Below are 22,529 nucleotides of genomic sequence, written 5' to 3'. Positions count from 1 at the left end.
CCATGAACTTGACAAGGAAAAAAGTTACGATTTTATTTTCATGAGCCTCTAACTGAAATTCGGCGTTTTCTTCCATTATGAAGGGAGGGAACAAACCACAGGAGAATCAGCAGTACTATGAATTCATCCCCAGCAGAAACCACAGATGTTTTCATATCACACTAATGTAAAATATCTAGATAGGCATCACTACTTTGAAATAGAAATTCAACCTGCTGCTTATTTAATGTATCAATAAAGAAGAGCTTAGGTTACACATTTGTTTAGTAGTTTAACAATTGTATTTCAATATTATATAGTTCCCCTTGTAATCCCAAGTACTTTCTACATTTAAAAACCTAATTCTGAGACTTCACTACTGCCAATGGGTTTAAGGCAACAGAAGGCTCAGAACCCCTGCCACATATTCAGAAGTTTATACTATTTAGCCAGTTTTTCCCTCTCATTACACCTTAATTTCTCTACTCTGCCTATGGGTGCTAGCCATTTGCATATTACACATATTCCAGACGATCTTACTTAAAATGTTTCCTTGTGTGGAAAACAGAACAAAGCCCCTCTAATCGCTCCGGAACCTATTCCAATCCTCTCCCACAAAGCTAACCCCGTCCTCTCAGATTCTTGTGTTGTGAACTCTCTTAGCACAGTCTGTTCTCATTTTGGCACTTATTTATCAAATTGCTTTGTATATTTATATGTTGTCTCGTCAAGTGAAGGGCAAGGTCACAACGAGCAGAGACTTCTAACACAGAACGATTCCACCGTACCCGAGTAAAATAATGGCTGAATCATGTATCCCTGATGGTGGAGCTGAGAGAAAGAGTAGCTTCAGGGTCAAGGCCTCTGCATTCTCCACGGGCCACATGCTCTAGTCCAGTCTCCCACACAGTCCCTGTGCCCACCAGAACCATGTGATCTCCACAAAGCCAGGCTCCGTCCTCAGCCAATGGAATGTACTCACCTACCACCAGCTCACGAACATCTTTCCAATGGAGCTCGCTTCCCTTCTCATGGACGATGGTCATTGTGATCCTTCGTTGGATGCCCTAGAGAATGGAGCAGGGCTGTGATTTAGCTGGGACAAACTATTATTTCCTCCTATTTCTGGTTTTCTGGATTGTTTGGTGTGGCAGAGGGCAGGAAGGAGAGGTATGAAGAATGGAAATGTTATCCACACTGTTACTCTAAACATTGGGGCAAAGGTCAGGGACCCAGGAAGAGTCAGGTTCTGATATGGCTTTAAGAATAGATGCTTAGACCTAGCCAGTTTGGCTCAGTGGTTGTCTCTCTCTTTTAAAAAAATATATTTTTATTGATTTCAGAGAGGAAGAGAGAGAAACATCAATGATGACAAAGAATCATTGAATAATTGCCTCCTGCATGCCCCCTATTGGGGATTGAGACCGCAACCTAGGCATGTGCTCTTGATCGAAATCAAACTTGGGACCTTTTAGTCCGCAGGCCGATGCTCTATCCACTGAGCCAAACCAGCTAGGGCAATGATTCTCTCTCATCACTGATGTTTCTATCTCTCTTGCCCTCTCCCTTCCTCTCTGAAATCAATAAAAATAAATATACATATTAAAAAAAAGAATGAATGCTTAGAATGTATGTCCCTAAGTATGAGATTCCCAGCTCCTCTGCCCACAGGTGTCAACCTACATTTCACGGCCAGATTTTTCGCTCACTGAAACCTTTATCCTCTATCTCCATTAAGATCTTTTGGCTGTGAAAGCAGTTCCCAAACATCACAAAATGAAAATTTTATAAAATGACATTGAAGCTACATGAATTATAGTAATTGAATGAAGCAAAATCTTTTACCAAAATAGCTCTTCTCTAATATATTTATTTATTTACTAGAGGCCTGGTGCACGAATTTGTGCACGGGTGGGGTCCAGCTGGCCTGCCCGATCGGGGCCAATTGAGCCGGGCCAGCTGGAGGGAGGGGATGCGGGAGGTTGGCAGGCCAGCCTGCCCCCGATCGGGGTGGGGGAGGCCGATTGGGAGCGGGGGTTGCAGGGGGAGAGGCTGCAGGCAGTTGGTGGGCTGACCCCACCCCCTGGTAGAACTCCTGGTCAAGGGAACAATTTGCATATTAGCCTTTTACTATATAGGACGAGAGGCCTGATGCACGAAGATTCGTGCAAGAATGGGCCTTCCTTCCCCTGGCTGCCGGCACTGCCTTTGCTCAGGCCAGAGCCACCTTTCTGCCTTCCCACGCTGCCCAGAGGCCCTGAGCAGCTGGGGCGGTGCGGAACGCCTGTGTAGTCGCCATGGTAATGATGCAAGCGTCCCGCCCCGCCCCGCCTCTGGCCGCTCGGCGCCTGTGTATGCAAATTAACCCACCATCTTTGTTGGGTTAATTTGCATACCCACTCCTGATTGGCTGGGGGTGTCACGAAGGTATGGTCAATTTGCATCTTTCTCTTTTATTAGTGTAGATTATTTTTTTAAAATATATTTTTATTTTTATTTATTTCAGAGAGTAAGGGAGAAGGAGAGAGAGACAGAAACATCAATGATGAGAAAGAATCACTGATCGGCTGCCTCCTGCACACCCCCTACTGGGGATCAAGCCTGCAACCCAGGCATGTGCCCTTGATCGGAATCAAACCTGGGACCTATCAGTCCGCAGGCCAACACTCTATCCTCTGAGTCAAACTGGCTAGAGCTGTATAATATATTTATATGTAAAAGCAAGAGTATACATATATAAGCCAAAGTCTGTGGAAGAAATTAAAAACAAGCATATTAAAAAGGAAAATAAAAAAGAACAGGACAATGTCCCACTACCTCCACATCCCTTAGAAATGGAGAGGAAAAGCAGAAAATCAGAGTTATAGTTCTTATTCTAAACTTTTGTGTGTGTGTGTGTTTCCTCCTAGGTCTCTTTTGCTCCCTCATTAGTACCTGGTGAAGCAAAAATGTCCCTTGGCAGGGCAAGCCTGCTGTATGGTCCACCACAGCTGGGATATACCTGTAACAACAGAAATGCAAGGAAAAGAGTGAGACAGACGCTCAAGCTGACTAGTGCTACTTCACCACAGGTCTTCCCTGGCTGCTGTCCCCCGCTGGTTTTTGCTTTTCTAAACTCCGATCCATGTTTTTGTCACCATTCAGGCATTTAATCACACGGTCATTCACATCCAGTAAATGTTTCCACATGTCTATATCTCTTCATCCTTACTAGACTTAAGTGCTCACAAGACAGTAATGTCTTTTGGCTCCATCCCAGTCCCTTGCATAACAGATACCCATAAATAATGCATATTACAATAGGGAGTACAAGGAGACAGGAGATCATTTAGATTCTACATCATGTTATAAGAATCAGAAAGAAATTAACGGTAGAAAGCATGACTGTAACTACCTCTCCCTCATAATGCAAACCATAATCACATGATGGATCTGTCTATAGGAAGTCACATTCCTTAAAGCGATGTCTCTACTGACAACTACACACAGGATCGACAGCTGCAGACCTCACACACAGTGGGGACTCAGTAACTGTTTCACAGAGATGAGCGTGATGGTGGTGGTACTTAGCATTATACACAGAGGCTCATCAGGATAACATTCATCCCCTACCCTCTACATTAGCTAACACAGCCCCTTGCCTCTATTTCAGGAGGGGGATCTTTTTTGTGTGTTTTTCCAAGAGCATTTTAGAGAAAACGATAACTGATATTTACCACTTGCTCTAATATCGCTCATACAGAGAAAGTAGGCTGATGCTGATCATTTTGATCTAGGACAATGGTCCTCAACTGGGGATGTTTTGGTCCCCCAGGGATGTTTGGCAATGTGCTACTGGCATATAGTGGGTAGAAGCCAGGGTTGTGGCTAAATATCCTACAACACACAGGACAGCCCCTGACACCAGAGAATTAACTGGCCCCAAATAATGGCACGGTTGAGAAATCCTGGTTTAGGGAAACACCGTCCCCCACCTTCTCACTGAGATTATTAATGCAAGTCTTGACCATATTATGAGCAAAATGCTTCTCTCTTTGCTGCTGATTAAACTCACTATGTAGGTTGTCTTCCCTCCTAACAAAGTGGCAGGCGCCATGACCTTGCTGTTGCTAATCAGAAGGCAAATTATTACACTAAGTAGTCATTTCTCTGACAAACGTTTGATTCAAAGAATAATGGCAAGACCACCAACATTCAATTCAAAACTGGAATTTGAAAGTGACAATGAATCATGAACAAGAATAGAGGCTCAAAATTACATTTTCTAATTTTGAAAAACTTGACCTTATTTAAAAGTTTAGAAAGTTGGACTTACTCTCCTGTAGGCTCCAATTCACTGATCTCAAACCAAACCAGAAGATCATACTTGCTCATGCTCTGGCCAAGGCTGGTTTTGCTCATGGTGTTTAACTTGGTGGCTGGAACTTTTAAAAAAGTTTTAGAAAAAGTCAAAATCTGATCCAAGTCTACTTAGTAAAGTATAAGCTTCTCTAATGTCAGACTTCAAGGACACACTTGGGAAAGGCAACGAGAGTCAGGGGATAGATTTCAATGCGGAAGACCCAGAGAAACGCCAACATCAACTATGTCAGGACCTCTAAATTCAGAGAACAAGAAAAGGGAGGGTCAGTATTTTTCTCCCTTTCAACAAATTATCCAACGATAAGAAAATAAGTTTCGTCCGGGCTGGTCATTCAGTGGTAAAACATTGGCCCTCAGACTGAAGGGTCAAAGGTTAGATTCTCCGTCAAGGGCATGTACCTTGGTTGCAGGTTTAATCCCTGCCCCAGTAGGGGCACGAGTAGGAGGCACCAATTGATACTTCTCTCTCACAAAGACGCTTGCACTTTGTGGCATGCGGAGCAGTAGCATCATGGGAGACAGACCTATCCTCCAACCCAGTGGTTCCTGAACCTCCCTGCCCATGAGAGTCACCCGGGGTTCTCAAACATGCAGAGCCCAGGCACCCCAGGCCAATTAAACCACAATCTCTTGGGGTGGGACCCAGTCCTCTGAGAGGTTTGAAACTCCCCAGGTGATTCCAATATGCAGACAAGTTTGGGAAGCACTGGTCTGATCTCTAAACAGGATTCTGTAAATCTCTTGTTATACATTTTCTTCAGATTTAAATTCCATATTCTTAACTGAACTGATTAAATACATTAATCAAAACCCAGTATTTCCAAGAATTTTAGATTCTACATAATGGGCATTTTGAAACACTGTGTAGAAACTCTAAACTCTGGCAATACAAAGAGAGTTCTCTGCTCAGAACATGGGAGCACTGGAGTGAGAGTCCAGTGACTGGGGATCGAATCATTGCCCAACCATTAAAGAGCCATGTAGCTTTGGCTGAGTCACTTAATCTCTATGAGTCTGTCTCCTCTTCTATAAAATGTAGATCATAATATTTCGCCTGCTATCTCAGAAAGGTATTATGAGGATCCACGACAATGTATCTGAAGAGGCTTTCTGAGTAACACAGCGCTATTCATACGTGTAGCCTGTCAGCATTGCCCACCCCGCTGACTCCCATATGAATTGGTAACGCTAGTCAAGAGGAAAGTAGGGTTAATGATTCTGACAGTCATCTAAGGGTCAGGAAGCAAAACCAGAAGCATTAAAAACCAAAACCAAAAACATGTACTAGTAAAAATCTTTAAAAATACTATTGCAAAGACACCAAACAAACAAATATAAGGAGCCCTCACCCCCAGGGTGGAGTGAAAGAGGCACAGGTAGACAGGGTGCTTCCTGAAATCTCTCTAAGCAAATGTGACAGGATCTCGTCAATGTGCTCAACTCTGCAGTCAGTTCAAGTAGCAGAGAGGTCTGTTTCACACAGAAAGCCAGGCTATGGGACACACCCCTGAGGTTATACATCTAAGGCAGAGCTAATTTACCTACTAACCATCTCGTTTAGGTACCCTCTCGCTCTGGCAGCTGGGAACTGGCAGAAAGAGAAAAGGCGGCGGGGGGTCCGCCCCATCCTGGAAGGTGGCAGCAGCGGAGGATGCAAGCACACTGGCGTGCTCAGAAAATGTGTCCAACGCATGCACATTCACATAGCCAGACACGAGAAATCGAATCAGCTCAATCTTTCTCTCAGGGTCTGAAGGCAGGATGGAGATGAGGAGGACAGAGGTGGAGAATGAGCACAGGGAGGGATGGGAATGTGGGCAATGAGGAAAAGAATGAAAATAAACAAAGAAAAATCAAAACATGATAAATGAACATGCAGGATAAATTTAGTATGCAAAACAACGCCCAGCCCCTTGACAGTTATGGGGAGTTACATACAAAGTGGAGAGATCTGGAAACGGAGCTTATGAAAATTGACAATAAGACCAGAGAACTGGCAGGAATGGAGTCCTATTGTTTCTTACTGCTTATTTTAAGTCAGGAGCCAAGAATTCCACTTCTGGCTAGATACAAGAATGTGTAAGGATACATAGAAAAGGAGCAGGAATTTGAATATGATTTTTGTTGGAGGAGTCATTCAGAGTAAGAGATGTATTCACACACAGAACATCATGCAAAGCACGCAGCTAGCGCTCACCTGGCTTGGAGAGTGGCATGGGCGGAGGGAAGAATCGTCGAGATGGCTGAGGAGGACTGTGAAGGAAGGAAGACCAAGTTCTTAAGAAAAAGAGTCCCATGGAGCCAATAATGGCATGTTTAAGTGCCCTCTACACACAGATGGTTTGTACTTTCAACTCTAGCATAGTATCAGATACCAGACATAACTCCAGAGTATAACTGAGGCTAAGACATTTTAATAAAAGTCCCCTTCTAAGTCTTAGCTAATAAATGAAGTAGGAAAGTTGTTCTGTTAACACTAACACTCTGCCATCATCCCAAAGTCCCCACCGTTGCTCTCCTCACCAATTTTGATGTCTCCACTTAGAACTTATGCTTCATAAAGTTCTGGGCCTTTAGGAGCAATTATACACAATTTCATGGTATAGCCCTGTCACTTCAACTTTCGGTCCTATTCAAAGTCTCTTCCTACAAAAAGATGGTACTCAAGGCCACCTGGGCAAAATTCAATGTGCTCTACCTACAACTAGTGATTAGGTGGCGTAGAAAAAAAGGTGGTGACGTTTCCAAAGAGAAAACATCGAGTAACATAAAACTGTTATTTAGTTATCTTAATCCCTCAAAAGATTTCCTCCTTTCCAGCAAGTGACAATAACAACGATAATAATATCAACAAAAATATTTGCTCATCTGGCCCAAACCTGTTAAGATCCTGTCCTTGCAGGTGAAGTGGGTGCTGTTGATAATGCCCGAAGACTTCAAATACTATAGGCTTGGTTTTGATGTATTCCACAAATGATTCAGTGACTTCCACTGCAATCTAGTAAGGAATAAAGCCAAATTAGATTAAGGAAAGATTTATTATAATTCGAGGCATTTTTGCTGCAATCAGAACTTGAGCACTTTTGAGCTGGGTATGTGCTGGGTATTTGACTCTGCCCGCCTCCCACAAGATAAGCTAGGGGCTCCTCTCTGGTTTTCATTCTGGGGTAACTTTACTGAGCTTCAGGCATTTGAGACCCTCCACCATCTGCCTGAACCGATCTCTGCCCCCGGCTGCTCTCCATACATTTGTTTCCACTTAATCAGACTCACCCACTCTCTCCTCTGTTTCGCCCTTAGATGGCCCAGGCTGCAGTCCTGCCTGCAAGGCCTTCCACACCTCCATACCTCTAAGTCATTCCTAGACTTCAAGGCTCAGCTCAAACAGTAACAACAATAAGGGAAACAGGGCTGTTCACCAGGTGCCAAGTACAATGCCAAGTCTGACCCACCTTTCCTTATTTATACTATATTCTCCAAGAAGTGCCCTCACCTCCTTTCCATACCCAACTATCCCCCCGCAACAAAAAAAGTAACTCAAAGTATCATGGAAATAACTTCCCCTTCTCTCGAGTCCCACTGCATTTCATAACTATCTTTCTAATGTCTCTAGATCTTGTTACTTAAATAAGCATTTATTTCCCTATCGGAATTGTGAGCTCTTCAGGAATAATCTGTGATTCACCTGTGCATTCCCCAGGGTGCCAGGCACAGTCCTTGTGCGCAGTAGCCAATGTTTATTGGATACATGCATGCTCATATTTATACAATTAAACATAAAAAAGAAAATAGTGTTTTGTGTTTGCTTGTTCCACTTCTGGAGTTGTCGTTTCCCCTCGTACTTTAGAGAGTAGATATGTCAACAAGATGATGAGACCGTCTCATGTAGTAGTGAAGACCCTGGAGCCAGAGCAACATTTCTGTGCCTTCAAACCCCGCCTCCACCTCTTCCTAGCTTTGCAACCTGGGTGAGTGGCTTTAACTGCTCTGTGCCTCAGTTATCACAGCTGTAACATGGGGATTACGACCAACTATGGCATAAATGTGAGGATTAGATGAATTAAGACATGAAAAAGCACTCTTAACAGAAACTGACACAAAATAAGCTCTCGGGGAGTGTTGGCTATAGTGATGAGGATGATGCCTTGTGAATAGAGTTATAGTGAATCTTCCTAGAGGAGATGGAAGGTCTATTTTCTTACTCCACTTATGAAAGAGCTGTAAGGAGCATTAATGGATCATCATAGTATCAATTGCAAGGAAGACAATCTGAATCTTAGTTACAAAGGTACTGAATAGTTTTTATCTTACTTGCAACTGAACAATATAAGTATCTTACAGTTTAAAGGACAATAAATATATTAACTTTAACAAAACTCATACTAAAATGCTTACTTTCCTATGAAGGAAACACTAAAAACAACTCACTACATTCCAAGTGATGGAAAATTTTATTGGCAGATGAACCTGGACAGGATTCGCGGGGCCCTCGGTAATTCACAGGCCAGCTGCTCTGTCCTGGAGGATGAGCTCAATACTCTGGCCACTCCCTCCATTGTCTATTCCCCCACAGATTCCCTCGCACAGCCGCTCTGAGAAAGCCCAAGGGAGCCCACACATGACTGCCTCACACCAGCCACTTCAAGGTACCACAAACCCACAATACATCTGGCAACATAGTCCATGTCACTTACATTCTGCACATGATAAAAGCCCAGAGGACTTCCTCTGCCGTTATTTTTGAGGGGTTCAGTGGAGAATGCTTCATCATGGCGATGCAAAAAGCTTAATGGGAAAATAAGGAGGAGAATGTTTCATTAAATGGTTTCATCAGGATCTATGTGGTAACAGCTCGACTTGGATGGTATGGAAACTGCCTACTTAAGCAGAGTTTTTAATTGAGCAAGTTATTTACATATCCTTGTCAAAACATTTTCCTTATCACTCAGATAGTATTTTACACTTTATTTCAAAAATGATTGAAAATTACCTGACCCTGATCACTTAGCTATGTGGACGTATATGCAAGAATGCCTTAGAGAGTGTGAAGAGTGAATTCAGTGAACTCCTGTTCCTTTGTGGTTTTTCACTGAGAATAAAAATTATTAAGTTGTTTTGTGTAGACAAGATTTGGCAGGTTCAAGCTTCTACAAGGTAGTACTACAGCCTGTGGATGGCGTACTTGACTAGGAGTCTCTCTCAGACCAGCTATGAGTAGATGCAAATGCCACCTCTTGCAAAGAGTCTGTCCTGACTCAGGGAAATAGTTCTGTGTCCCCACAGCACTAGGAATGTATTTTCTCAATAGTGATGATTTCACTGTTTGTAATAATGTATTTATATGCCTGTCTCCCCAAAAGACAGTGTCTCCCACAGGGCTTGAGATATATAAGATACTCCTGAAAGATTTGTTGAATCAGTGGGCTATGTTTATTTGTTCTCACAAATAGTGAGGTTTTATTGTTCTCTTTCCCTCCCTATTATAAGTCTGAAATAAAAATCGAAGAATTAAAGCATCCTCAATACAAGGATTTAGTGCCAGATAGAAATATGCATCAAAAGGACATCCCACATTGCTCTAGCAGGTTTGGTTCAGAGAATAGGGAGTCGACCCGTGGACTGAAGGGTTCGAGGTTCAATTCCGGTCAAGGGCACGAACCTCGGTTGCAGGCTCGATCCCCGGCCTTGGTGGGGGCTTGTGTGGGAGGCAACCAGTTGATGTGTCTCTCTCACATTGATATTTCTCTCCTCTATCTTATGTCATCCCTTCCACTCTCTCTAAAAATCAATGGAAAAATATCCTTGGGTGAGGATTAAAGAAAAAAGAACATCTCACACTCTCCCAAGAAAAAAGGGAAAAAGAATGCTTTGAATAGGGGGTAGAGAGAGGACAAGGAATTCCTTGCCTTCCACATTAGTTCACTGAGCCTGAGGACTATACATGGTACCCACCAGAGGTGGGATCTCTGATATGTACTCGTCCAATGCTCTGCTTAGAGCAGGTGAAACCATGGGTGACAGGTGAAGTCTACAGCTGTGTCTTCCCTATGCAGGCCAAGTGAGAATTTATAGAAACCCAAAAAGGATCTGCGTCTTCTCTCAACTTGAGTCAACCTGCCCTTTCCCCCAGAGCTAACGCCAGCGCACATGCTGCTCTTTTTAGTAGGTTTTAGGACAAAAGTCAACATACCACTGTCATTCAGACATCAGTTAACCAAGTAGGTTTTTTCCATAAAATACATCAGTTGCTTAACTAGAATAGTGAAAGTTCAAAAAAACTGATTTAAGGCTCTTAGTGCAAATATGTTAAATGGGCAAAACCAATACCAGATGGATAATATTTTAACGATTATTAGTGGCTGACTATGTAGTAACCACATTTAATTCAGGACTTGGCTAAATGCGATGTAAAAGCAATGCTTTATAACTGCATCAGGACCCCTGGGAAGGCCACATAATGAGGGAGTGGGATGGCAGACTCTGAGGCGGCCTTTTGGTGGCACCCGTGGCAAACTGGGCTTCATTCTTGTGTGGCCCTTCCACATACTGCAAAGATACGTTGATGCTTGGGGGTATTAAAACTTAAGATTCTCAAAAAAAGCGTTTTCCTAGGTAGGTCGTGAGAAGAGAGCACCTATAATATAGAGTCAAGAGGATTACAGGATAGAAAAAGCTTATAAGTGGAAGAGAAATGAAACCTGTCACATCATCTCTACATACTACCTTTTTTTTAAATTGATGTAAAATATTACTGTTCATTATGTTATTTAAATTTTCGTTTCCCCAAGTATTATTAGGCATAATTGGCGACTAAATAATTCATTGCTTTAAGGGAGGGACAGAGGAAGAGAGAGAGGGAGGGAGGGAGAGAAAGGAGAGAGGGGAAAATTAAAGTGAGAGAGACACATTTATTGGTTGCCTTCCACATGCACCCCGACCATGGGCAGGGATCGAACCTGCAACCCGGATATGTGCTCTTGACCAGGAATAGAACCTGTGACTCTCTGGTCCACAGGCCAATGCTCTAACCACTGAGCAATGTGGGCCAGGGTGAGATTTGTTTATTAATACCACATTTCAGCATGAAGAGCATTAAAAAGACTAATAAATAGGTGTGTCTGGACCAGACCCTATATTCCTAGCAGAGAGCGATGGTCCACAATATAACCTTTTAGCAGGAGGCATGGCCACACCCCACCCCACAATGTACTCTGTTTCCTTCCATTGTAGGTTTCTGGTTCTTACTCCCATCTTGAGGGAAGAAAGCATTTTATTTCAGAGACTGGTAGTCGTCATTTCTCAGGAGTGTTAGGGTCTCACAAATGTAAAGCAGTCTACAGAGCACAAAGGACGGCATCCGGGAGGACAGCTGGGTAGGCAGAGCGAAGGGACGGCTTACTTGAACTGACAGAAGATATCTGCATACTCTGGGAGGATCCCACTGGCCTGCAGCACTGTCACACGGAAAGTGAAGGCACTGCCCAGTTTCAGGTGGTTGCCAATCTCTTCAGAAAACCCTTCCATGACCATCTTCCCATCCAGCAAAGTGCTTGACTTCAGATCTAAAGAGGATCAAACGAACACACACCTGGTTCAAACAATGCACAGATCACCCTTCAGTGAGGAGAGAGCAGGGCATTCTTTCCATTCCTAGTGAATGAAAGTGATTATCTCATCGGTCAATGCAATGGTCAATATGTTTCCCTCTTTGAAAATGTTCCCCATCACAGTACACTGTGTCTACGCACCCAAGTCATTCATTCGATTGATTTCTTCTGGAGGACTGATGACCTCAGAACTCTGACCCTGTCCTTCCACAATCCTCAGCTCTTCCAAGGACAGACCAGAACGAGTCATTGCAACGGAAGGAAAGTCACTCTGAAATCAAGGCAGGGGGAGGTAGATGAAGTAGTATAATAACACATTTCCCCCAGTTTCCTTTCTTTTGTTTATTTGCCTAATGACTAATAGTGACTGTAAAATTATATGGATTAAGAGCTGCCTTACAAATGGCAAAATAAATATTGGGCCTTTACCCTTACTGTTGTAATCCTTAGACATGTCCCATATCCTATTAAACACCCTGTGGTTACCTATACTTTTTAGTTGTAGGTAAAAGAATTGTTGTCCCCCAGTGCTGAACATCCTTTTTATAAACCTGAGTACTTCTCCTTCCATTAGATTTTTCCTCTTCCTGGAAGGTTTCTCACCTGATTAAAGTACTCGTTATCAAAAGATATTTTAGCTGTTCCTGACTGTCGAATTCCAGAGCCATAATCAGGAGCTTCTTCATCCGCTAGGTAGGGAAAAAAAAAAAAGAGAGAGAGAGAAAAGCAAAGATCAAATGAGACTACATATGAGGCAGAGGGGGGACGACTCTTACTGGATTATAAAATAAATAATGAAGTAGTGGAGCCTTAGGTTCCGAGAACTTTGATATAAGAGGAGACACCAAAGGACAAGTCCTTTTGTTTAAGAAAGAGAAAATAAGACCTAAGCAATAAAGTCACAAGGGCTGCTTCCAACTCTACTCAGGTAACCTTACCAACTCCCTTAGCTCAAATGAGCAAAGAATCAGTTTTATTCTTGATATTGTTCAGATGCCGTATCTAAAATACTGATCTCTTCACTTGGCAAGGTTATATTCAATAATACTCAATAAATATTTCAAAATACTAGACTGTACTTGTGAAGACTTCCCTAAACTCAACAATGGTGAATATGTCACAGATTTCCATGGGTAAAGGTGAAAGGTCACAGCATAGCATTTAGAAATTACAACAGAAAAATTATAATAAATGGCCACATTCGTCCTCAGAATGGAGGCTGGATCATGGAGAAGCCTAAGTGACCGGCTGACTGGCCCACCACCAGGGGGCACACGCTCAACGTAGAAGCTGTTGAGCTGTGGTGACTTGGCAGCTGTGGGTCTTGGGTGATGCACCCGGAACCAGAGAGGAGGGAGCCTGATTCTGGGGTGCATCACCTGAGATCCGCCCTCTCACTCCGGGACCCCTCGGGGGATGTTGGAGCCAGTTTCAGCCTGATCCCCGCAGGCCAGGCCGAGGGACTCCACGAATCCATGCACGGGGCCTCTAGTTACAAAATAATAGCTAAGGGACAGAAAGGCCTAGAAGTACCCTTAGAGAAAATTAGACAAAAAAAGTACTGAAAGTCCTTAGTTACTTCTCAGGCAGTTAATACACATTATTTAAAATGCAAGTGACTTTTATAAAGTTAACCCAAGAATTGTCTTTCACGTTAAAGGAAATCCCTTTATCCCATTATTCTAAAATAGCAGTAGCCCAGACTAAAGAGAACCTATTTTTGATACTTAGTAACAACAGTTAGAAAGGAAGCAATAAAGGCTTTCTCCAAGACAGACAAACGCACTGCAGTCTGTACGTGCAGCTGCAGTGTGACCCTGCAGAACTGGCCTCTCTGTCTCCAAGCAGAGTCCACAGCTCTGTTTCAGAAGAGGGTCACCTACCTGCAATGGCCTGGACAGCCACACGCAGAAATCCCCGCACTTCACCCTTCTCACTGACAATGGCCACCCTGTGGATCAGGGGCACGGGATACAGCAGATTGCTCAGGTATACAAATGCCCTAGAGATAGAAACCGGGAGACACAGCTGAGCATCCCACCGACAGAGAAGCTGGCTGTCAGATTTATCGAAAATACCTTTATGAAACTGAGCTGGCTTTTAGGCTCTGTCTGAAGGTTACCTCTCTCTCTGCTCTGTATTCTCAGACTACTTCCAATTCTTTCTTAGCGCAGATAATATATAAACCAATGCAAATGCTTGGTAACAGCTGACAGAGACCAATTTACACCAAATGAATCACGCCCTATAAAAATTACTACTGTAGGTAGAAGAGTAACAATTGGAAGCAGACTTTCAAGATACTGGTCTATAAATAGTGCTAAGGGTGGGGAAAAGGGAGCCCATTAAAGAGCGTAACCTTTTAATGTAAGAAATTATAAAGAGGTTGGTTTTGTTTTTCTCAATAGATAAAACAGAAATCAGGAGACGAAAAAGGCCAAAGAATGTGACTGAAATATAGTTAATAGGTCTAAAATAGATTTCAAGTCACAGTGTTATGGGTCTTTATTTTACTCTAAGAAATGACTATTATCTTTAGGCTGGGTTACAACACATATGGGTGGAAAGGCTATGTAGCAGAAGTTTTTGAGTAGCCAGTTTATAGGAAACTCTGGATGGGAATGAAGATAAATGCCCAGGGAGAAGGCAGCTAAAGGTTGCTTTTTTACTCCTAGGTCCAAAACCTAATTCAGAAATGCATATACAAAGGTAAGTTACAGACCTAACATTTTCTACTTCAAAGAAACTGGCAAAGTCTGATCACATTTGTATTCTTTTTCCTTCTTTCATCATTTTGAGACTATTGATTTTTTTTTAAGTAATAAAAACTGGTGACCACAAAACTTGAGAGTGTTTATTCCCATTAGTGAATGGAAAATAGCATCTAGTTCCTACTGTTACTCCTGCCTTCCCACTTGGTACATGCTGATCTTTGAACACAAGACAAGACAAAGAGTAAACATTTGCATCAAGAAATCAAACATAACTAATGTGACACATATGTCTGCTTGCTTTTATTTCTGCTCTGAAAAATCTACTTTAAGACAAAGAGAAAAGGAAGATGAGTGGATGTGTGGGATTTCAACTCAAAGTAATGAAACAATTCTGAAAATAGAAAAAATACACCACAGAAAAACAAATGTTAAAACTTTAAGAGCATAAATGAAATATGAATGAAAAGTATAACAAAATAACAACAAATGAACATTAAATCAGGTCAAATGATGTCTACTTCCCTTTCAGTCTGCTCCAAAGGTGGGGGAGGGCAATGCTAAGAAACAGAGGGTTAAAGCTTTGTTGCACAAAAAATTAAAAACTGAAAAGTCTTCTTAAAAAATTACAAACAAGACTCTCAAACATCAACTACTGTGATAGAATTTAAAGACTAAGAATTTGGCATAAGGTACCATATGGATAATTTCACTTCCAAAGTCAGTATACAGACAAGATGACACTCATTTCTTAATGGCATTCCAGCCAGACGTGCCCACTTTCAAAGCCTTGGCCATAAAGAACCATCGCACATGTTCATCTCCTGCCTTTAATTCCACATCTTAAGGTCTTATCCCAAATACCAATCTCTCATGATAGGTCCCCCCAATGTTATATGATCTCAGTAACACATGAGTCCAGCACTGCTTAGGATTTACATTTCTTTCTGTATGTGATTATTTAATTTGTCTGTCTCATCCACCAGACTGTAAACCCATTAGGGTAGGAACCATGTCTGGTCTTGCTAGCCACTGGTGGGTGATCGAACATCTAAATATAGTATAAGTAAATGGGAAAAAGGAATTGTCCTCTGTCTTTAAGTACAGGTAGAAGATTTTCCAGAAAAATGGTTTCCACCAGAGATAGAGAAGCAAAGCCATCCAACTTTATACCAAGTTGATTTTTCCAAGCCTTACTCACAATGAACACTGACTACATAGAACATGTTTAGATTCTTAACTCTACTTAACTTGTATGGTTATCTTTTTATACTTAAAAATAGCTACTCAAAACCAGGAACTCCTGTTTTTAATTTTAAAAAAGCTTACCACTTGAAGGCACAGCATATCATGTTCACACATGCACATTACATAAAGTACGGTTTGAGTACACATGAAACACAAGACTCTCCTTTCTTCCTATGGCAAAGGCTATCCCAAATGTGGAAGAATGGAAGTATTGTTATAGATGTCTCCTTTTAGAGAAGAGAAATCTTTAATTCTATGTGAGTGGCAGTCAGTATCAATGCTGTATAAAAACTCAATGGATATTTTGAACTGGTATTTTAATAATTACTCCATATTCTTGAGAGTCCTTATACTCTGACCTAGCAGACTGAAGGAGAACAGGGATGAAAGAGGAAAAGATATAAAAGATATATGAGCAGAAAGTTCTGTGAAGTTATATCAAAAAGGGAAACAAATTTTGTCAACATAAAGATAAGAAAAATCAACATGATTATGGTTCTGGTTACAGAAAGAATGTCAATTCAGATAATGAGATCACAGAATAACCATCCTTTGCTCCCTTTTAACCCAGAAAAGTAGCTTAAATATTTTACATGTCATCCCAAATTATGATGGATGGTTCATAATATCCAAGCATGCCATAAGAGAATAGCTAAAGGGACAAGCTCTTTTTATTTTCATATAAAAATTTACTGGAGGCAGCCAAAGAACAAAACTTACAAATGGAATTTTCACAAGAAACTGGAAATTTTTACAAGTGAATTGTATTTGCAATTACATGCCAATAGATAAACCCAATCCTGTGAGTCAAGAACAGGAAAGAAGTTACTCCCCATGCATGCACAATGACCATTCTATAACTAGGGGATGTTGCACTATTATAAATTGTTTGCAGATGAAAAATGCAGGCAAGAGTGAAAATAAAGAACTATCCTTCACTTTACTGACTGCTGTGATTTCACTTCCTCCTCTAACCTCTTTCTTGCAGGCCAAAGTTAGTTTTAGAACCTGGGAACCCAAACAAATGGAAAGGTCAATTCCTGAGTCATAGCTCCATAAAGATTCCATTTGAAAATCAAAGTAGAGTTCATTGCTTTCTATCTTCACTTAAATCTGATATGATTAAAATGAATAAAACTATAGAAAAATAATACATATATCTTAAGCCAGTAAATTTCACATTAAATGGGCTTGTGACTTGAGTTTTCTAAACAATTGACTCACAATACAAATGCTTTTGGGTAGCACTCTTAGCCAGGATTTTGCCAGTGTGGATGGCAGAATCCGGAAGAGGAAAAAGGGCGTTAAGGCTCTTTTTTTCCTCCCTAACTCTTGGGCTCTGTGAGAATCCGACAGGCCTCAGTCTAGGTAGCCTGTCCCAAGTTAGGACCCAGGCTCCTCCTGACTATCAGGTCAGTGTTCTTCCCATCCTCACTGTGCGGTGGTGCAGAACTTAAGTGAGCAGAGTTAGAAGCTGAGCAACTGGCACCAGGACCAAGCCGTTTATGGACAGAAACTTGGTTCTGTCCAAACTTCTGACACTCTTAGTGCAGGATGGATACACGTAGCCATAAAGTAAAGAGAGCATCATGGTCCCGTTATTTGTATACAGAATGACCTTTCTCAATTGTAATATAAATGGGCTTCTCTGAAATTCTTAGCATCTATTCCTGGCAATACACCAGTAGAAAACAAGATTCATGGCTACATAATCCTTTATTCCTGGGTAAACTGAGTAAATGTCTCCTCACTACTGTTAACCCCTGAGGCTAATATTACTACCAACAGTCATAATTCAGACTTTCATTTCTATCAGAAAGCTTTCATTTTCCCTCTTTCCATAACAGGGATTATTTTCTACGTTATTTATTTAGCTCTCACCAACTAACCAACACCACACTATGAACTAAATGTTAGGACCTTATGTTTCTATTGGGTCAGGAGACTCACTACACTTTAATTTGTAGATAACTGGTGCTTATCCATTTAACACTGACATAATTCCCTTATTCTGAAAGGGTTTAACAATAGTGGTTCTAATCAACCATTAAAGTTAAATTTAATACCTTAAAACCTGGGCATGCTTTTTGGTTGATACAGTGCGTGCTGCTCTGTTGAATTTGTGATTAAAATTACTTCAGCATGAAGACTGGATAGAGACAAAGACACCAGTATTAGGAACAAGGGCAGGGGGCTCTGCATCACTGACAGATGGAGCCAGAGACAATGCCTCAGTTTGGTGAACTAAACTTAACACAAAGCAGTTTCATGTACTGGTGAACAAGTATCCATTGTTGATGGTGCCAATCGATAATTTTATGAGATTCATCATTACAAAGCCTATAGGTAAAAGTTTAGCAGAAGCCAAAGATTTATAGATAGGCTCAGTGAAACTGGCCAAAGAAAGGCATCTGTTTTAGATGAAAAGGAAACTTCGTGTTCTTGATTCTTTTTTGGACTCATAGACAAAGCAAAAAGTAAAACCTAATACTACTCCCGTTTCATTTTTGTCCTCTTTATTCCTGCTGATGCCACAAATCATTTAGCCTAACTTTGGGCTTTCTCTGCTCTCTTTCTCAAGCTGTCACCTATGCTTCCTTACTCACACTCCTACAAAAGGAAAATCTGGCAAAATACCATTCTTCAACCCTGTAACCTCTGACTCTTCGCTTTAATCACTTTCTCCTCCGGGGCTTCCTCCTTCACAGTATTACTGGGCAACTGAAGACAAGGGGTCCTCTAGGTAGAGCAGGGGTGGGGATTCTTTCTCCTGCCAGGGGCCATTCGGATATTTATAACATCATCCGAGGGCCATACACAATTATCAGCTTAAAAATGAGCCTGCTATATTTGGTCAAACATTTAATTAACTCACCCCTAATGCCTTGGCAGGGCCAGATCAAATGATTTCTTAGGCCTTATATGCCTGCTGCACCAAGTAGACCCAGTACCTTACAAACACTAGCCAGATCAGCATGTCATGAATTGAACTGGCTAAAGCAAGGTCATCCAGAATTGCACAAGGAGCCTGTTTAGAGCAAGAGCTGGTCCCTTTTGGCCTTTCTCACAGTAACCTCACCAACCTTCCCACTAAAATGAACCATGGGGATCGGTCGTAAAACGGGTCATGCCCGTCACTGAAGAGATCTGATCCCTCCTCCGTCCCTGCGTCAGAGCCGGTGTCATCCACGAATGCCTCATCATCAAAATCCTCCATCTCATCTTGCTGCTCGTCAGCCAGCTCAGTGATGTCGGAATCAGCCGTGGAAAAAGTGGGGGAGGGTGTGCGGTCGGCAAGGCGCTCATTCACACAGCCATGGAAAATGGGGGAGCTAGACACCAGGTAAGACGCGGATTGACACAGCCAAAGAGAGGAATAGTTGGTTAAACAGGAAGCCACAGGTGCCAACAGCACAGAACCCACTGAGGAATCAACACAATAAAAGCAAGTGGAAAAGCAAAAGGATAAAATAAGCAAAAATCATCTGGTTCAGGTGAAAGGGAACCAGGACTGATCCTTAGAATAAGAAAGCAAAGGAAACACATGAGTAGAATATCCCAGGTAGATAATGTGCTCTGGAACGTTTTTATTCTCCATTTGCACAAAAGATCAGCAGCCAGGCCTCCAAGGAGCCACTCAATATTAGGCGAAATAATGAGGTCTAAATTTTTATTCCAATTCCCATGTCATCTGGGAGCAGAAAACAAAATGGATGAACTGGTATATAGCAAAGCAAGGATGTGCCTTGCATGGGTAAATGTTTGCCCAATTCGTCTCTTTAAAAACAGTTGGCTACCAGAGTGGAGTGGAAAAGACTTCATCTTTTTCAAAATACTAGGACTGAAGCTCTTCCTTTTCACCCAAGTCCTTTAAAACTGTCAGAAAGGTTTTGCAATAGAAAACAATTTAAATTCTGAAATCATTAAGTTCAAAACTTATATTTCTCTGCTTTTTAAATTCTAAACCTCTAAGAACTTGACTCAATATGGACTCACAGGGCACTATTTGTTTTTATTAAATGTTAAAAGTATGTATATGATAAAGAGGCTCACGGGACTACCAAGATGTGCAACTAATTCACCCCTGGCAAAGACAAAAGTGAGATGAATTGCTTTTTTTAAAAAGTGAGGACATTTCAGATCATGCAGAGGGTGCAGTATGTTAAGTTGTCAGTCACATTACAATATCAAACTGTGGGATACAGGTACAGGTTGTCTTTTTCCTTTAAATCTATCTTGTTCAACTGTAAGTCATTTTGTGAATGAGTTGAGAGTCTGGGAAGACTGTCAATTACTTGGTTTGAAAGTCTGAGACTTAAACAAATATACATGTTGAGGAAAAAAAACCTGAAAGGAAATATACCAAATGACACATATACAGAGTGGCTGTGTACGAGTGGATCAATTCTAAGTGGGGCTGTTTTATACTCTTTTGCTTTTAACTTACTGTAAAACATGCTGAAGTTTTATCCAATTAAAATAAAACCATTCATTACTTAAAAGGAAGACATCAAGTAAAATCATCACATACCTTCCTACAAGTTTGAACCAATGGAACCGATCATAAAATGGATCACTGCCCGTCATAGTGGTTTCACTTTCGTCTTGGCCACTGGAGGCCATCTCACCTGCCCTGTCATACATCTCTCGCATCAAGTCCAGCCTCTGCCTATGTAGTAAACATAAAGTGCACCGGGTTAATATCACAAGATGGCATGAAATAGTTTCACTTTGGAAGTATGTTCCATGCAAAAAATTTTTAAAACCCTCCCACTATTTAATGATCTTAAACAAAATGAAAGACCAAAAGTACAGAAACCAAAACAGTAACCAAAGTGTCTGAGTCTAGAGATAAGCCACCAAAAATCAAGAATGGCCACCTATGCCAAAACCGGTTTGGCTCAGTGGATAGAGCGTCGTGTGACATCTCAAATACACGGGTTCGATTCCGGTCAAGGGCATGTACCTGGGTTGCAGGCACATCCCCAGTAGGAGATGTGCAGGAGGCGGCTGATCGATGTTTCTCTCTCATCGATATTTCTAACTCTCTATCTCTCTCCCTTCCTCTCTGTAAAAAAATCAATAAAATATATTTAAAAAAAAAAAAAAAAAAAAAGAATGGCCACCTAACCTCCACCGAGTCATAGGAAAAATGTCTTTCAATGCTGTGTGACATCTCAAATACACTGAAATGGTGAAAAATACTTCATCATTCTAAATGCAGAGGAAGCTTACATTATAACTTTCCTGTTTATTACATTACTGGTCATCCTGAGTTCCAGGTCAGAGAAGATGAATACTTACTAGATCCAAGACATAAATAGGTACCATAAAATTGGAACACTTAAAATATAAGAGGGCTTATGGAGTATGAATTTAAATCCCACCTACAAATGACAAAGGTGTTTGCTGAGTGAGATTCATTCACTTAGAAGAAAACGGATGGAGAGTAATATCCCTGGCCAGTGACAGCATTTAGAGGCACAAAAAAGGAAGCAATAGCAACACCTCAGAGAGGAGAGTCTGAAGGAGCCCACTTGAGCCCATTACTATTTCCTAAATAAAACAACTGGCTTAATGAATAACGTTTTCATACTTGAGTTTCTCCAATGACCAATAATGTGTTGCTCCATTCTTCAGATCCTGGACTTCTACGGCCACCACTGTACGAGGGAAAGGCCTGTCTTCATGAGTTTTTTCCATATCAGTGGGAAGTAATTCCGGAGGTAAAGGGGAGTACAATGTGTCAGTCAGCAGCACAAATTGAAACTGCACCTAAATGAAAACAAAAAACAGCCTTTGTTTTTAGCATGTAAGCGTCAGACATGAGGTGATATAATCATGCCCAATGGAAAAGAAGTCAAACACATGTTGCCGGCCGGTGTGGCTCAGTGTTGAGCATTGACCCATGAACCAGTAGGCCATGGTTAGATTTCTGCTCAGGGCACATGCCCAGGTTTCAGACTTGATTCCTAGGAGGGGGTGTGCTGGAAGCAGCTGATAGATGATTCTCTCTCATCATTGATGTTTCTCTCTCTCTCTCCCTTCCTCTATCTGAAATCAATTTAAAAACACACACATGTAAATAAAAAAAATGAATATATAGTATATACTAAACAAATAGCTTGTGATTAACTGGAAAAAACACACACAAACAAACAAAAAACTGGCCACTTATAAACTCATCATAGAGAATAATTCTAATGTCAAATTATGCTATTTTAAGATTTCCTTTTCTCTCCTGGCAGTGTTTTTGCACAAACTAAATTCGCAATATATAATTTGGTTGACTGCATAAAGACTTTTGTAGAACTTATACAAAAGACTCAAGAATGCATCTCTATCTAGTCTCTCATTAATGGGTAGGTCCAGAGGAACATGTCACAGTTTTCAATGTTAAATTCAGAGGATTACAACTACGACTCTTACAAGTGTTTACTACATGGCTAGTGCTTTCCATGCACCATGTCATTCATCCTCACTCCTATCTTATTTTCACCAATAAATCTTTAATTAAATGCTAGCGTACAGCAGTAAGGAAAGCAAGACATAGCCCCTGCCTTCCTTTAGTCTACTTGAAGGAAGGAGTAATTAGTAAATAATTACAAAATGAGATGGGTGG

General features: G+C 41.3%; 1 protein-coding gene across 1 annotated transcript in view; it reads right to left on the bottom strand.

Annotated features, from left to right (window-relative positions):
* The window catches only part of KIF1B (kinesin family member 1B), a 116,838-nt gene that overhangs the window by 18,508 nt on the left and 75,801 nt on the right, over positions 1-22,529 (bottom strand). Inside the window, 12 exon segments of the mRNA XM_023746041.1 lie at positions 962-1,046; positions 2,914-2,980; positions 4,295-4,403; positions 6,539-6,594; positions 7,221-7,339; positions 9,036-9,126; positions 11,741-11,903; positions 12,090-12,219; positions 12,552-12,637; positions 13,832-13,950; positions 20,439-20,576; positions 21,504-21,682. Of these exon segments, the coding sequence (XP_023601809.1) occupies positions 962-1,046; positions 2,914-2,980; positions 4,295-4,403; positions 6,539-6,594; positions 7,221-7,339; positions 9,036-9,126; positions 11,741-11,903; positions 12,090-12,219; positions 12,552-12,637; positions 13,832-13,950; positions 20,439-20,576; positions 21,504-21,682 (1,342 nt within the window).

The sequence above is a fragment of the Myotis lucifugus genome, unplaced genomic scaffold, assembly GCF_000147115.1.
Source record: "Myotis lucifugus unplaced genomic scaffold, Myoluc2.0 scaffold_621, whole genome shotgun sequence".
NCBI classification, from domain to species: domain Eukaryota; kingdom Metazoa; phylum Chordata; class Mammalia; order Chiroptera; family Vespertilionidae; genus Myotis; species Myotis lucifugus.
The sequence above is the reverse complement of the archived record's forward strand: the minus strand, read 5'-3'. Positions and strand labels throughout refer to the sequence as shown.